Genomic DNA, 14,644 nt, shown 5'->3' with positions numbered 1-14,644 from the left:
AGCAAACAGTTAGGGGAGCGCGGGTTCACCGCACAAACCTCATCTCACAAACACATTTTCCTGGCTCAGAGCGCTGAAGTGTCTCCGCGTGCAGTTCCCTTTTCTTGGGGTGTCTGGACATCTAACTTCAGACCTCACTCAAGGACAGGGGGCATCCACTCTGTCCTTCAGGCTTCCGAGCATCTGCAGACCCACTTTCTCATTTTAATCACTCTGTCAACCCCCAAAGTAGGTGTTTCTCTATAACCCGCCACCGATCACGGCTAATATGGGGCTGCTCTACTGCATATCTTTATCCATAACTGCTGGGTGGATGCATGAAGGCCAGAGTTTCTAGATGTGACCAGAGTACAAGGCCAAAGCTGGAATAATCACGGAAATGGCGCGCGTGTGCATGTGTGTGCGTGTGTGCGCGCGTGCACACAGGGAAGGAGGAAACACTGTACCAAGGATCACCTTGTTCAACCTTTCACTTGAGGCACGCCTTGTTCAAAGCCATGAAGCTATTTCGTGGCACAGTTGGGCCTAGATTTCAGCTCCGTTCTCTGAGATTACACTACACTGCTTCTTTGCTATTTCATATCAGGATCTGGAAGCCAAAATCCAGGGTCTCAAAAGGAGCTCTGCAAAGAGCCCAGAGGAGAATGGGGAGAGGACAGGGGAGTCACGTGAAGGCATCGCAGCTCGAAGGGATGGCCCTGACAGCTGGCCCTGCAAAACCATCTCCACGGCCTCTCCCTCCAGACTCAGGAATCAACAGAACCAAGTCGCCTAAGTCTCTGAACTTTGATTTTTCTCCTAAATGAAACAGATCTGAAAATACCTATTCTAGAGTCACCAGGAAGATATAAAGAAATAACGTGTATAAAAGAACATCCAATGGAATTTTCCTACTTACTGGGAGCGAGAAACAACTGCAAGTTGCTTGAATGTTTTCAACATGTGCGCACCAATGACCAGTAGGTAGGAAGGAAGGAGGAGCCGGTGGGATTAGAAGCGGCTCACACACAGGGAACACCTGGTTGGTGACATGAACCGAGTGAGATCACGTTTCCTCCGGCCTGCGCCGCTTGCTTGCTTCGTAGCCGGGACACGGAGAAAGCCCCAGCTCTGGCAGCACCGCGAGCTGCCTCGCGGCCTCTGCTGAGGGCGGGAGCGGGGGGGGGGGGGGGGGGGCGGGGCTCCTGGAGGAGGCGACCTGGTTGCTGGAAGGATGACTGAGGGACGACAACTGCAAGGACCTTCTCCTCTCTGAGCTCGGCCCATCTCATCCTCCGCGGAGAAGCTCAGGTCTCCAGAGACACAGTGAAGAGGAGGAGAGGCGCGGGCAACCCCCCCCCCCCGGAAGCATCGGCCGCGGGCGCCCCGTCGTTCCCACCGGCATGTTGTGCAGTCAGAAGAAAGACACACGCCCCCCCCCATTTCTGGACACAAGGACTCTCAGCTGCTCTGGCTTCTGAGAACTGCCCGATGGCTCTCGGTCAAAGCTCCCGTCAAAACGACGGAGTTCCCTCGGCGAGAAAGTCAGAAGACCAACCTGCCAACTGAACACAGCCTGGAGCGCCAAGGCACGGCGGGTCGGAACTTCCAGGAAACGAGAACGACTCTGCTACCACTTCCAAGGCACTTTTCTTGCTGCTTCCACAGAGACAGCGTCTCAGCGTCGGCAGCGGAGGGCAAAAGATTTCCCACAGGGACCCCAGGGCGCTGGTTTCCCGAAGCACACGGAGGAGCAGCCCTCTCCCGAGGCAGAGTCTCTCTCCTCTCCCCAGTCGCCCCGTCTCCGGTTCTCTCCACGCTGCGCCACCAACCTAATCCGAGCGACCCTCAGCTTCTCCTTGTCCACAGCCAAGGCACAGCCCATTCGCCATAAAGCAGCCCCAGCGAGGCTGGCAACACCAGCCTGCCTGACACACGACTCACGCACCGTAAAACCCGCCCTTTCAAAGCGCCCAGTTCAGTGCTCTGAGCAGGTTCACAGGCTTGTGCCAACACCCTCTCCGTCTGACCTTAGACTACTCATCACCCTCTCAGAAGGCACCCCGCGCCCATTAGCAGTCACTTCCCTTTTCCCCTCCACCAACCCCCTAGAAGCCACTAACCCACTTTTGTCTCCACGTTTTTGCCTCTTCTGGGCATTCTGCATAAATGCAGCCATAGAATGGGTGGTCTTCTGTGACGGGCTTTTTTCACTTAGCACATTCTGCTTTTAAGCTACATTTAACGCTGTAGCACGTATCAATACCTCGTCTTGTTTCAGTGCTAAATACTTCACATGGATATAACACATCTTAGGTGTATCTTCACCAGAGGAACACCAGGGCTGTTCCTAACTTTTGGCTCTTGTGAACAATGCCACCGTGAATGGTCGTGGTCCACTTGTGGGCGGACATACGGTTTTCTGCTCTCTTGGGTGTCCACCCAAAAGTGGACTCGCTGGGCCAGAGGTAACTCGATGTTTGACACTGGAGTAACTTCCAAACGGTTTCCAAAGTTGCTGCAGCGTTTTTCAATCTCACCAGCGTGTACGAGCGTTCCAATTTCTCGGCAGTCTCGCCAACACTTGCTCTTGTCTTCTGTGGTTGTAACCAGACCCACAGGTGGCATCTCGCTGGGGGTTTGAGTTACACTTCCCCGGTGACGAGTTAGTGAGCATCTTTTCAAGAGCTTCACGGCCTTTTGTTTGTTTTCTTTAGAAAAATACACAAAACTTTTGACCATCTTTTAAACTAGGTTATTTATCTTTTTAATCACTGAGTTATCTTCTCAGACATAAGTGTAAGTGACTTTTTTAAAAGTGAATCAGATTTTGTTACTCCTCTATATACAGAAGCCTCTAATGATTCCCCGCTGTGTCTAGAATAAAATCTAAATTCTCACTCTGGCTTACAAGGTCCTACAGGATTTTGCCACTTTCCCCTCACACAGTGCATTGTGGTCAGAGCAGTCTTCTTTCTGCCTTGAAACATAATAAGCTCAGTCATGTCCCAGCACCACTGTATGTATGTCCCATCTGTCTGCTTGGAATTCTCTTTCCTTGGATGGCTTCTCCTTGTCATAGAATTCAAACATCACTTTTTCAGACAATTTTTCCTAAAAAGAAATTCTATCTAAAGAAGCTCCCCCTCTGCAAAGAGGAATGAGGGAACTTTTGAGGATGACGGTATTATCTTTTTTTATTTTTGTCTTTTTAGGGCCGCACCTGCAGCATATGGAGGTTCCCAGGCTAGGGGTCTAATCGGAGCTGCAGCCCCCGGCCTACGCCACAGCCACAGCAACACCAGATCCGAGCCGTGTCTGCAACCTACAGCACAGCTCACGGCAATGCTGGGTCCTTAACCCACATACCGACGCCAGGGATCGAACCTACAACCTCATGGTTCCTACTTGGATTCGTTTCTGCTGTGCCACGATGGGAACTCTTTTTTTTTGGATGGTGTTATCTTTATTACAGCAATGGTTTCATGGATGTACATTTATGTCAAAACTTTTCAAACTGTACACTTCATTTTTTTTTCCCTAGGCTCACACACCTGCAACATATGGAGGTTCTCAGGCTAGGGGGTCAAACTGGAGTTGCAGCTGCCAGCCTACCAGCCACAGCAATGCAGGATCTGAGCCACGTCTGCAACCCATGCCACGGCTCTCGGAAACGCCAGATCCTTATCCCACCGAACGAGGCCAGGGATCAAACTTGCATCCTCATGGACACTGGTTGGGTTTGTTACTGTTGAGCCACAACAGGAACTTCCAAACTGTATACTTTAAATATGTGCCATTGCCTTCACTTCAACTATGTTCAATAAAGCTGTTAAACAAATAATTCCTTCACAATCACACCTTTACCGTCACTATTGCGTCACACTTTATTTCCTTCGAAGAAATTATCTATCTGAAATCATCTTGCTTATTTCTTGATTTGAATGTTTATCACTTATCTCATCCCTCAGAATGGAGGTGCCGTGAGGGCACTTGATAGGTATTTTTCATCTCTGTAACTGCCACATCCTCAGCTTGGCTCACGATTAGATGCGGGATCAATATGTGGCTCAGTGAATGAATGACTGACAGAGGTTTAGAAAAGAAATATGCAGAATATAGGAAGAGTGGCTTTCTACTCCCACAGATGCACAGTATTTTCAGACTTGAGGGACTGAGATTCTTATCTTCCACTTTCCTTCTAAGAGCTGCCTCAGACGCCACCCTGGATGCCCTCCCCCACCATGGTCATTAGAAATATCGTCGACCACTCGACGGCTCTGTGGTGCCACCGAGCACTTCACACCCTTTCCCACTGGCCGTGGCTGGCTCAACTATAACAGCATTAGAATGACAACAGAGCATATCGTATAGTAGTCATAATAAAATATTGCACGATGCCTATTATAACAGCAGCAGCAGTATAAGAAGACCATTGGCTTCGCATTTGGTATTTGCAGATGCTCCATGAGCATTTCGCCCACGGAATCTCATTTATTCCTCACAATGTCTTTATAAAGTAGGTATTCTTTTACAGGAATTTTGAAGCTTAGAAAGGTGATCCAGCTGCCCAAAGCCACACAGCCAGTAAAAGGCAGAGCTGGACCTCAAGCCTAAGTCTTACTTCAAAGCCCCTGCTTTTTCTATTATGCTACGTACTTGCTAAGCATGTTTATACGAGGCAATGTCATTGCAGCTTCTCCGCGATCAAGCCGCCCGGGACCCGAGGACGATGTGAGCCTCGAGAAGGCCCACTCGACACGTGAAACGAGCCGGGAACAGGAGGGAGAGAGATGAGAAGCTCGCTGCCCGAGCAGAAACCGGGATACCTAGAGCGAGGAATTCCTGCTTTATCTCAAACGCCACGTGTAGCTTTGCGTGACTTTTGATGTCACCGTCCTCTGACCCCTTTTGAGTACACCCTGGTTCTTACCTAAGTTGCTGGCCCTTGCCCTCCTCTGCCTGCGAGTGAGGTGGCCTGATGAAGGTGTGCCGACCGTGAGGGTCTAGAGAGTCCCCCAACCAAGCTGGGTCCCAGCTTCCAGGGCTCATGGATGGGCATTTACCTTTCGTGCCGGGCGGCTGCAGGGTGTCTCCCGTCAAGGAACACCAGCCCACAGGGAAGATGTCCCGGGAGTCGAAGCGGCACCAGTAGTCAAAGGCCCCTCGCCACCCATCAAAAGTGACAAGCACCTCCGAGCCCCGCACTTCCCCAATCGTGGCTGGGCAAATGAAATGCGGGTTCTTCCTGTCCACAGCTTCTAGCTTCATTCCCATTTTGAAGAAGTTGTGAGAAGGCGATGGTGGTTCCTAGGTGAGAAACAGAAACACACAGACCTAGACGCAAAGAAAGAGGCCGTGTATGTCCAAGGACTGCTACCTCCTTCGGATGATGAAAAAATGATTGCTGTATACGATTTATAATGGAGCTCTCGTCTTTCTTTTCAATGAATTTCAAAGAACAGCAAAGTATCACTTTGTTAATCCTAACCTATTGACATTTTTGCTTCAGATGCTTTAAAGGAAGAAAAGGTACACATGAAGCTAAATCCCCCTTTGGGTCCCTCCCCACGCATGTTTTGCATTTTGCTACATAGGTACGTTATCATCTGCATACTTTAAAATTTCGCGTAAACAGTATTATACTGAACATAGCATTCGACAACTTGCTTTTTTTGTTCAACGTTATGTTTGTGAAACACATCCACGTTGATAAAAGAGCGCCCGTTCATTTTAACCGCTAACAGGTAGACGCGGCAATTTTTTCATGCTCTTCTGGCAGATATAGTTAAGGTTGTTTTGAACTGCTGCTCTTTCGAGAGCTTTAACGGCCACGCCTGCACTTGTTCCTTTGTCCCCATACGTGCGGGGACCTCTTTAGGATGGATACCGAGGAGGAGAACTGCTGGGTCACAGGACAGATACACACATCTTCCGCTTTATTAAAACAAACATTGCTCACTGCCCTCCACAGTGACGGTACGTTGCTCACTCTCTGCAGTAGTCTCGCTAGTTCTTGGGCGCTGACCTGCAATGCATAATGAGGCGCAAAATTTCTAGAAAAGTACCGTCCACTCTCTTCTGTCTCCCTGGTTGTACTGTCTGATCCTGGACCAGCAACACAGTCTGGTTAAATGGATATCGGGCAGAAAAAGTCCCCTGACTTTGTTATTCTTCCACAGCATTTTGATTTTTCTTTACCTTTGATCTTTCATATGAATTTTAGAATCATAAGTTCTACAGAAAAATCCTATTTGTATTTTGACTGGAATCCCAATGAATTTATAATCTGGGAAGAAATAACCTTTGTATGTGTGACACTGAGCCTTCTTCCATCTTTACACTGATGGTATTTTCCATTCAAGTATCCTTTAATGTAGATTTCTTCTTCGGTATCAATGTAAAATTTTCCTCTGTAAATATCTCATGCTTTTTACTAACTTTTTGCTAGGGACCTTATAATGTTATTGCTATCTTAAAGATTATCTTTTAAAATTTTATTTTCAAACCACTTGTTGCTGTTCAATTTTTAAAATTTGATCAACTGGGAGTTCCCGTTGTGGCTCAGTGGTAAAGAACCCAACTAGTATTCATGAAGATGTGGGTTCAATCCCTGGCCTCACTCAGTGGGTTAGAGGACCCGGCATTGCCATGAGCTGTGGTGTAGGTCACAGACGTAGCTCGGATTGGGCACTGCTGTGATCAGCTGGTGTAGCGCCGGCAGCTGCAGCCCAGATTGGACCCCTAGCCTGGGTATTTCCATATGCTGCACCTGTAGCCCTAAACAAACAAACAAACAAAAAACCCAACAACAAACAAACAAGGAATTCCCATCATGGCTCAGTGGAAACAAATCTGACTAGTATCCATGAGGACGCAGGTTTGATTCCTGGCCTTGCTCAGTGGGTTAAGGATCCGGTGTTGAAGAAAGCTGTGGTGTAGGTCGCAGATGCGGCTTGGATCTGGCGTTGCTGTGGCTGTGGTGTAGGCCAGTGACTACAGCTCCGATTCCACCCCTAGCCTGGGACCCTCCATATGCAGTGGGTGTGGCCCTGAAACAATAAATAAAATTAAAAAAACAACACAAAAAACTACTCCTGAGTTAACAGGTGTTTGGCAATTAAGTTCCACACCGTTATTTGGCCAATTTACCACTTTTGTTACCAGATCTGGTTTATACAGTTATAGGCAAGGATTAATTTTATATGTAATATGTTAACCAATCTTTCCTCAGCACTACTTTCTGCATCTCATTCTCACTAGCTGAGTTCAATTATCTTCAATTGTTCTTCCAGAGGACGTACGAGTATCTATTTGTATTAGTTTCTTTGAAAGTGTTTTGATTTTGCATTCATGCTGTAGTAACTGTGTAACTAGATATAAAATTCTAGGTGGACAGTTATTTTTTCCTAGTTCTTGGAAGAGATTTTTCTATTATTTTTGGCTTATCAAGAAATGTGCTGTTAGCCCAACTGTATCCCTTTGAAGGTTCAGCCTGCATGGCTGGGAAAGCCTCAGATACAAAGGGCAACGTCATATCCATTTTATGAAGCCCAATGTGCTCCATGCCATTTAGGTAAGGAGCGGGACGTGTGGATTTTGGTATGTTCAGGAGGGGTCCTAGAGCCAGTCTCCTCGCATAAGTCTCTTCTATGTGGTCACGTGCTCAGACCTTTCCTTTTTCTTTTTTGGCTGCACCCCTGGCACATGGAAGTTCCTGGGCCAGGGACTGAACGTGAGCTGCAGCTGTGACCTACAGCACAGCTGGAGCAATACCAGATCCTGCAGCTCACCGTGTCAGGCCAGGGACTGAACCCCTGCTTCTGTAGTGACCCGAGCTGATGCAGTCAGATTCTTAATCCCCTGGGCGGTGGCAGGAAGGCCATCTCAGACCTTTCCTTTTGATTTTAGGTACATACCGTGATGTTTTAAGGTGTCTATTTGTATTTATTACACACTCTGAAAACTCTGTCATTATCTTTTCATATATCGACTCTTTTATTATTTCTAATTAATCTTTCTGCATTTCATGGTTGGCACATACTGGACCTTCTAATATTATGCTCTTTGTCTTCTCAATATGTTCCATTTCTTTATCTCTCTGTGGTTCATCGTGGGGAAATTCCTCACATATGTCTTTCAGTTAATTCTTCTCTATCTACAGGTCTAAGCTGCTTATACAACTACCTAATAATTTTTAAAGTTAATGGTTCATAAGTTTCATTTTCTAGATATTCAATTTGTTTTTTTTAATTTGTCTTTTAAAAAAAGAGGTTTGTACTTTACTCATTTTAAAACTCCTTCTTTTCATTCTTTAATCATTTTCTTTCTTCATTTTTTTAAAGAATCTTTTTAGGGCCACACCCACGACATACTGAGGTTCCCAGGTTAGGGGTCGAATTGGAGATGCAGGTCCCGGCCAACACCACAGCCACTGCAACGCAAGAGCTGAGCCATCTCTGCGACCTACACCACAGCTCACGGCAACGCCAGATCCTTAACCCACTGAGCGAGGCCAGGGATCAAACCTGCATCCTCGTGGATGCCAGTCAGATTCGTTTCCCCTGAGCCATGATGGGAGCATCTTTTTAATCATTTTCAAATACTTAATTTACAATCTCTATCTGATACTTCTATTATCTAAAAGCCCTTGAGGTTATAATCTTACATTGATTGTGTCCGCTGATGTCTCATGATGCTGGATGTGTTTTGCAAGTTTTGAGGGCTCTGCAACTGTGAACTGAACTGAACTCATCTTCAGCAGCGCCTCACTTTTGACAATCCCATGCCATCTGGCATGAAAACCACAAAGTCCTCCTGAGAGGCTTTGGGTTGCTTCTGCCAGGCACTCAGAAATATCTCCATGTAATTTTGAAGTTCCAAGACAAACACAAGCAGTATATTTAACCCTGGACTTTCATGAGAAAAGACTGGGTTTTTTTTTTTTTTTTTTTTGGTTTTTGTCTTTTGAGGGCAGCACCTGCGGCATATGGAGGTTCCCAGGCCAGGGGTCCAATTGGAGCTGCAGCTGCCAGCCTACGCCACAGCCACAGCAACGCCAGATCTGAGCTGCATCTGCGACCTACACCACAGCTCATGGCAACGCCAGATCCTTAACCCACTGAGGGAGGCCAGGGATCCAACCCACGAGCTCATGGTTCCTAGTCGGACTGGTTTTGGCTGCTCCACGGCGGGAACTCCAGACTGTTTCATCAGAAGAGGCGAATCAGTTCCCACCCGCCCACGGCCCAGGCAGAGGCTCTTCCTCCTTTAACACCATGGCTTTTTCACTAGGGGTAAACACACAAGGGATCGAGTTTTTATGTGGTAGCCCCAAGCCCACTTTTCTGCCTTGCACGGGCCCAAGGCCTCACCGTCTATCATACTGATGTGTTAAAAGACAAGGTCCCAGGAGTTCCCGTCATGGCTCAGCCGATAATGCACCCAACTAGTATCCATGAGGACGCAGCTTCAATCCTTGGCCTTATTCAGTGGGTTAAGGATCCGGCGTTGCCGGATCTGGTGTTGTGTGGCTGGGGCTGGGGCTGGCAGCTACAGCTCTGATTCAACCCCTTACCCGGGAACCTCCACATGCCCATTTGCCATGGGTATGGCCCTTAAAAAAAAAAAAAAAAAAAAAGACAAGGAAGCAAGACTGGCAAAGCCCCTTCACGCCCCCGCAGGCTCAGCACACCTGACCCTCTGGTTTTCCTTCTTCACTCTGGCCTTGGAGAGTTTTCTTCCTTTCTGGTAAGGTCAACAAAGCGTTTATGAGGATATCTGTTGGCCACCCACGCCCCGCCTCCTCACCATTCTGAGGTATCTTGCAGTGGAAGGGTTTCAAGCTGCCCAGGACACTGTATCCCGGGAACCTGGCACCTGCAGGGTTTAGACGTAGATGGCAGCAAAGTCAACCCTGATTCAGTGCCCCTGCTGGTAACTCTAAGCTCGCGGAAGATCAACTGGAAGCAGACTGACTGTCTCACCCCGTGAGACACCAGCAAGAATGAACAGAGGCTGGACCTCTGACCCACCACTTACTAGTCGTGTGAGCTTGAGCAAGTTCCTTCTTCAAAAGTATCTGTTCCTTAACTACTAAATGGCAGTAATAATTCTTGCTTCGTAAAGTTAATTGTGAGTATTAAATGAGACACTGTATATAAACTCCAAACATACAGTAGGCACTCCTTCCTTTCTGTTCAGAAAATGAACTTTATGCAATTCTATGGTCCGTAATAAGATTAGCTTCTTTAGATTTAAATTATATTTTATATGTTTTACTAATAAGATTTTTTTAAACTTCTTAACAATCCTGTGAGGTGGACAGAATTTCACTTTATAGATGAGGTCAAAACGTTATTGGCAGAGCTGGGACCACAAAACCAGAAATAATATTTCTCTGGGGATAACTGCTGCTTCATAAGGCACTAAAAGAAAAAGAAAGAAAGAAAAAGAAAAAAAATCCCTCTGCCGAACTAGTTTCTGAAACGGCGTCCTCAGGCCATAAATACAATGTACACATCGGAGATCCAGTAACACAAAGAATGTAAGCATCTGACTTTAAGGAGTTTGCAGCTGGTGACATCTGAGGGACTCCGTACCTTGTGGAAAATCCTGATGGGAGCCATCTCTGCTCCATTGAGCGTCTTCAACAGGAACATGGGCCAAGAGGAGGCATTCAGCCGAAATCCTGCAGCAAACATAATGGGTAACAGATAAAAAAATATGTCTCAAAGGGAAACACTACACCAAACTTTCCCTTTGGAATCCAGCTACTCCTGCCACAACCTACGCTGTGACAGTTACAGAATCACAGCCTGTTAGGAAAGGACTTCAAGGTTAAGGAGAAGAAACGCCTCACTAGACAGATGAGGAAACGCGGCACGTGAGAGGGAACGTAACTTGCCCAAGGCGATGTGGCAAAGTAAGTAGCGGAGCAAAGTCCCAACCGCGTTTGCTGATGCCAGGACAGGTGTTGCCGAACATCCATCATGCCCACGAAGCTGCCCTGAAAAGCCAAGACCACAGATGTGGGGAAGGAACGGTAAATACTTGGAAACGATCTAGATGGTAGAGTGTGAAAGGGGATTTAAGAATCTCTTAAGAAACCAGCTATGTCTGGTAAGTCCAAGACACGAGTAAATCTTTTGGTTCATCTCAACACAAACACTCTCTCGCTTTTGTTCTTTCTCTCTCTCTCACACACACACACAGAGCACAAAACACTTTTGATATTCATTGTTACTCAGACAACAAAGGGTCAGGCCTTGATGCGGACGGCAGGGTGCACCGTATCCAAAAACACTCATTTCGCAAGAGTGCAAACAGCAGCCTAGGGAGCTTAGTCGTGTCATTCCAGTTACGAGTCGGTAAGCACCCCCCATTTAACGGACAAATTGTGAGAAAGAAGATCATTATCACGGGCAAGTCTTCCAATGAGGCTCCAAGTGCCCCCTTCAATTTGGTTTCAACTCCGCATCCTGAAATCCCAAGATCAGGGGCTTTCCCTCAACCGCCCCGTTCCCTACAAAGAACACATGGGCTGAACCAGAGCTGCGGCGAGCCCGAAAGAGCGACGACAGCATCTGATGCTACTGAGTACTGGGCTGTGCGGAGACACTGTGCCTGGCATTTTCTACTGTCTAATTTAATCCTCAAGACAACCCAGGGAAGCAGAAACTACCTTTGCTTTATAGATAAAAATAGAGGTATAAAGAAAACTGCTTAAGATTTCAAAGTGAGCAAATGACAAAACCCAGGCAATCTGGCCGTTGAGCCCACACTCGTAACCGCTATGATCACTGTGCGTGTGAAAAATGCCGAACGAAAAAGGAAGAGGCAGCTTTTGGGATGAACGATTCGTTAACAACTGTAACTGAATTAAAGGGCAGGAGACGACGAGAGAAAAGGGTGGAAATAGGAAAAGGGGCTCTACCCCGCATGACTGAAACTTTTCGTCCCAAAGCCGGTGAGGCTGCCTTTCCCACGGCCGGGCGACGTCACGGGAGAGCGCATGCGTGTAACAGGTGGCGACGCCCCTCCTCGCCCGCCACCACTTCCTGTGTCGCTCGCCCAGCTTTTCGTCGTTTTGCAAAACAACGGCAGAACAAAACCAAAAACCTAACTCGGTGAGATCCTGTGGTCGCGCCGATCACCGGGCTCTACCTACCTGGCCACGGGACGGAAAACAACGTCAGTGAGGAGCCCGGCATCCCCCGACCAGACGCACGCACACGTGTGTCCCGAACCGGGTCAACTGTTTTCTCACGCGTGTGTTGCAGCCTTTCTTCTTCTGGGGTCGTGGTTGTAAGGATGTTTGTAGATGTGGCACTGCTACATGGAGAACACAGCTGAGAACAGAGCCAAGGCAGAACAGGAGATGGAGACAGTGTGTTTAAAACCCTGTGTCCAAACACACTCCACAGCAGGTCTCAGACCTTTTGGTTCTGAGCGTCCTAACTCCCGCCTCTGCCTCTTTCCTTCCTTTAACCTGGCCCGGGTTGCGGTTTTGCATTCACGGCCAAAAGAGTCTTGGGTGCTTCTCTTATCTGATGATGGCAATGACGATGATGACGATAAATTTCCCCAGAAATTCAGGTCTGGTTTGTGTGGGGGAAGGGCTGAAGCAAAGCCAAGCCGGAGCAGACCTGCCATGCGTGACTTACTACACCTGTGAATACGGCCAAGCAAGACACAGCCGTTCTAGAGAAATGCTCTCCACACCTTCACGAAAGACGAAGACGCGTCAGGAGGAATGACGGCGCACTTAGAAAATTCGGATTCACGCCCTTAGTTCCTTCCCAACAACTAGAGAATATGCCTCCCCATGGGATTCCCAGGTCAATTTTTTAGGAGTGGGTTACTGAGAGGCTTCGATCTCATCTGGTACTTGAGCTAAAAAAAAAAAAAAAAAAAAAAGTTCTGGAACCAGGAACTGAATCCGAGCCACAGCCGTGACCTACACCACAGCTGTGGCAATGCTGGGCTGGGGACTGCACCCTTACCCCCGTAGCAACCCAAGCCACTGCAGTCAGATTCTTAAGCCACCGCACCAGTCCTCAAGTCTTTATGTTTTTAACAAGACTTAGGAGATCTAGAACTTGCTTCTTCTCATAATTCACCTCTTCTCACTCCCCCGACCTTCATTCACTGGTCTGTTTCCTAAGCACACTGAGCTCTGTCCCTGTGCCTCAAACACCACTCACTTTCCTCGAATTGTTAATAGTTCTTTGCTGAAACATCACCTCCTCAGGGTCGCCTAGATCCTGCTCCTTTCTTATTATCCTTGACTTCTCATCACTGCCTAAATTTTCTTTCTTGTTTCCGTGTATGTGTATGTCTTTCCAACTAGAACATAAGTAACACGAAAGTTTTACTGAAGAAAAAAGTCTCCACTTCTCAAATGGGTGCCAGGAACTGATAAATGCTTTGCCATGTTCTCCCATTTAAACCTCACAAAAAACATGCGGCAGGGTTTATTAATGATCTGGCAAGTGAGGCTACTGAATTTCAAGGTTAAAAGTCAAGGTAAGCAATTTACCACTGGCCACACAATCAAACTAGTAAGTGGCTGGGCTAATAGCAGAAAGCCAGGTCTCTAATTTTCAATCCAGGCATGCTGCAGGCGTTCTGTGCTTACCGAGGATTTCTTGAAGAAGCAATTACAAAGAACTTCTAGATGCTCCTAAGACTGTGGGACTACCGAGTAAGCCAGGATTCGGATGTTTAAACCAACAGTGACTTGAGCCTGCCTGGACCTCAGTGGACCTCAGCAGGTGTAGAAGCTAAGCATAGTTCATGCCCTCTGGTGGCAGGTAGCAGAACAGCACGCGTGCCAGGAACCACACGGATGGGTCCTCCTCCCCACCCTGCCATCGTGCCACGTCATTCCAAGCTTTATGAAGTTATCAGGCTCTACGGCTGTCGAGACGGTTCCCAAATCATTCTCTCCTCCAAGAAGAGCCTCACTTGCATATCCACATACAAACACATGCACAGAAACAGGCCACTGACTCACTGCACAACCCCAAACAACTCACTTCACTTGTACCATTTCTCTGTTTGTCTGAGAAAGACACTGAGCTGAGGCAGTGCTTTCAAACTGAGGCTGGATGAGCTGTCTAAATTCTTCCCAAGAGTAAGAGAAAGGAGAAGTGGAGCTGGAAGAGAGATGCTGAACAAACTGTCTTGCCTGAGTCAGAAGCGGATGTTCAGCCAGGCTGTCTCTCGGAAGGACTATTAGGATTCCTTCTGGTTCTGCCAGGATGATGTCACCACTTCCCTGCTCCACTCCCATGCACACACTCGAACAAAGTTAATTCAGACTTGTTTTATCTGGGAGTGGGGGTTGTGACTAGTCGTGAGATAGCTTAGGTATGGATGGGTCTGGCATTAATATCAAGGGCCTTGCTGCAGAGAAGAGAGCGCTCAGAGAATATTTTTAAAATTTAGAAAATGAGTATTTAGGACACCATGGTTAAAGTTACTTCTTTTCTAAAATTTTGTGTCCCGCTCCCCACAAATTTCTAGAAACAGAGTCCAAATCTCTACAACTACAAAACATACACTTTTTTTTTTTTTTGGAATATGTAAGTTCCCAGGCTAAGGGTCTAATTGGGTCTGCAGCTGCCAGCCTTCACCACAGCCACAGCAACACTGGATCCTT

The 14,644-nt window shown here is 47.4% G+C and overlaps 1 protein-coding gene across 1 annotated transcript in view; it reads right to left on the bottom strand.

Moving 5' to 3' along the window:
* The window catches only part of SCMH1 (Scm polycomb group protein homolog 1), a 190,374-nt gene that overhangs the window by 85,098 nt on the left and 90,632 nt on the right, over positions 1 to 14,644 (bottom strand). Inside the window, 2 exon segments of the mRNA XM_047789532.1 lie at positions 5,046 to 5,289; positions 10,581 to 10,669. Of these exon segments, the coding sequence (XP_047645488.1) occupies positions 5,046 to 5,289; positions 10,581 to 10,669 (333 nt within the window).

This window comes from Phacochoerus africanus, chromosome 8 (assembly GCF_016906955.1).
Source record: "Phacochoerus africanus isolate WHEZ1 chromosome 8, ROS_Pafr_v1, whole genome shotgun sequence".
In the NCBI taxonomy this organism is placed as follows: domain Eukaryota; kingdom Metazoa; phylum Chordata; class Mammalia; order Artiodactyla; family Suidae; genus Phacochoerus; species Phacochoerus africanus.
The sequence above is the reverse complement of the archived record's forward strand: the minus strand, read 5'-3'. Positions and strand labels throughout refer to the sequence as shown.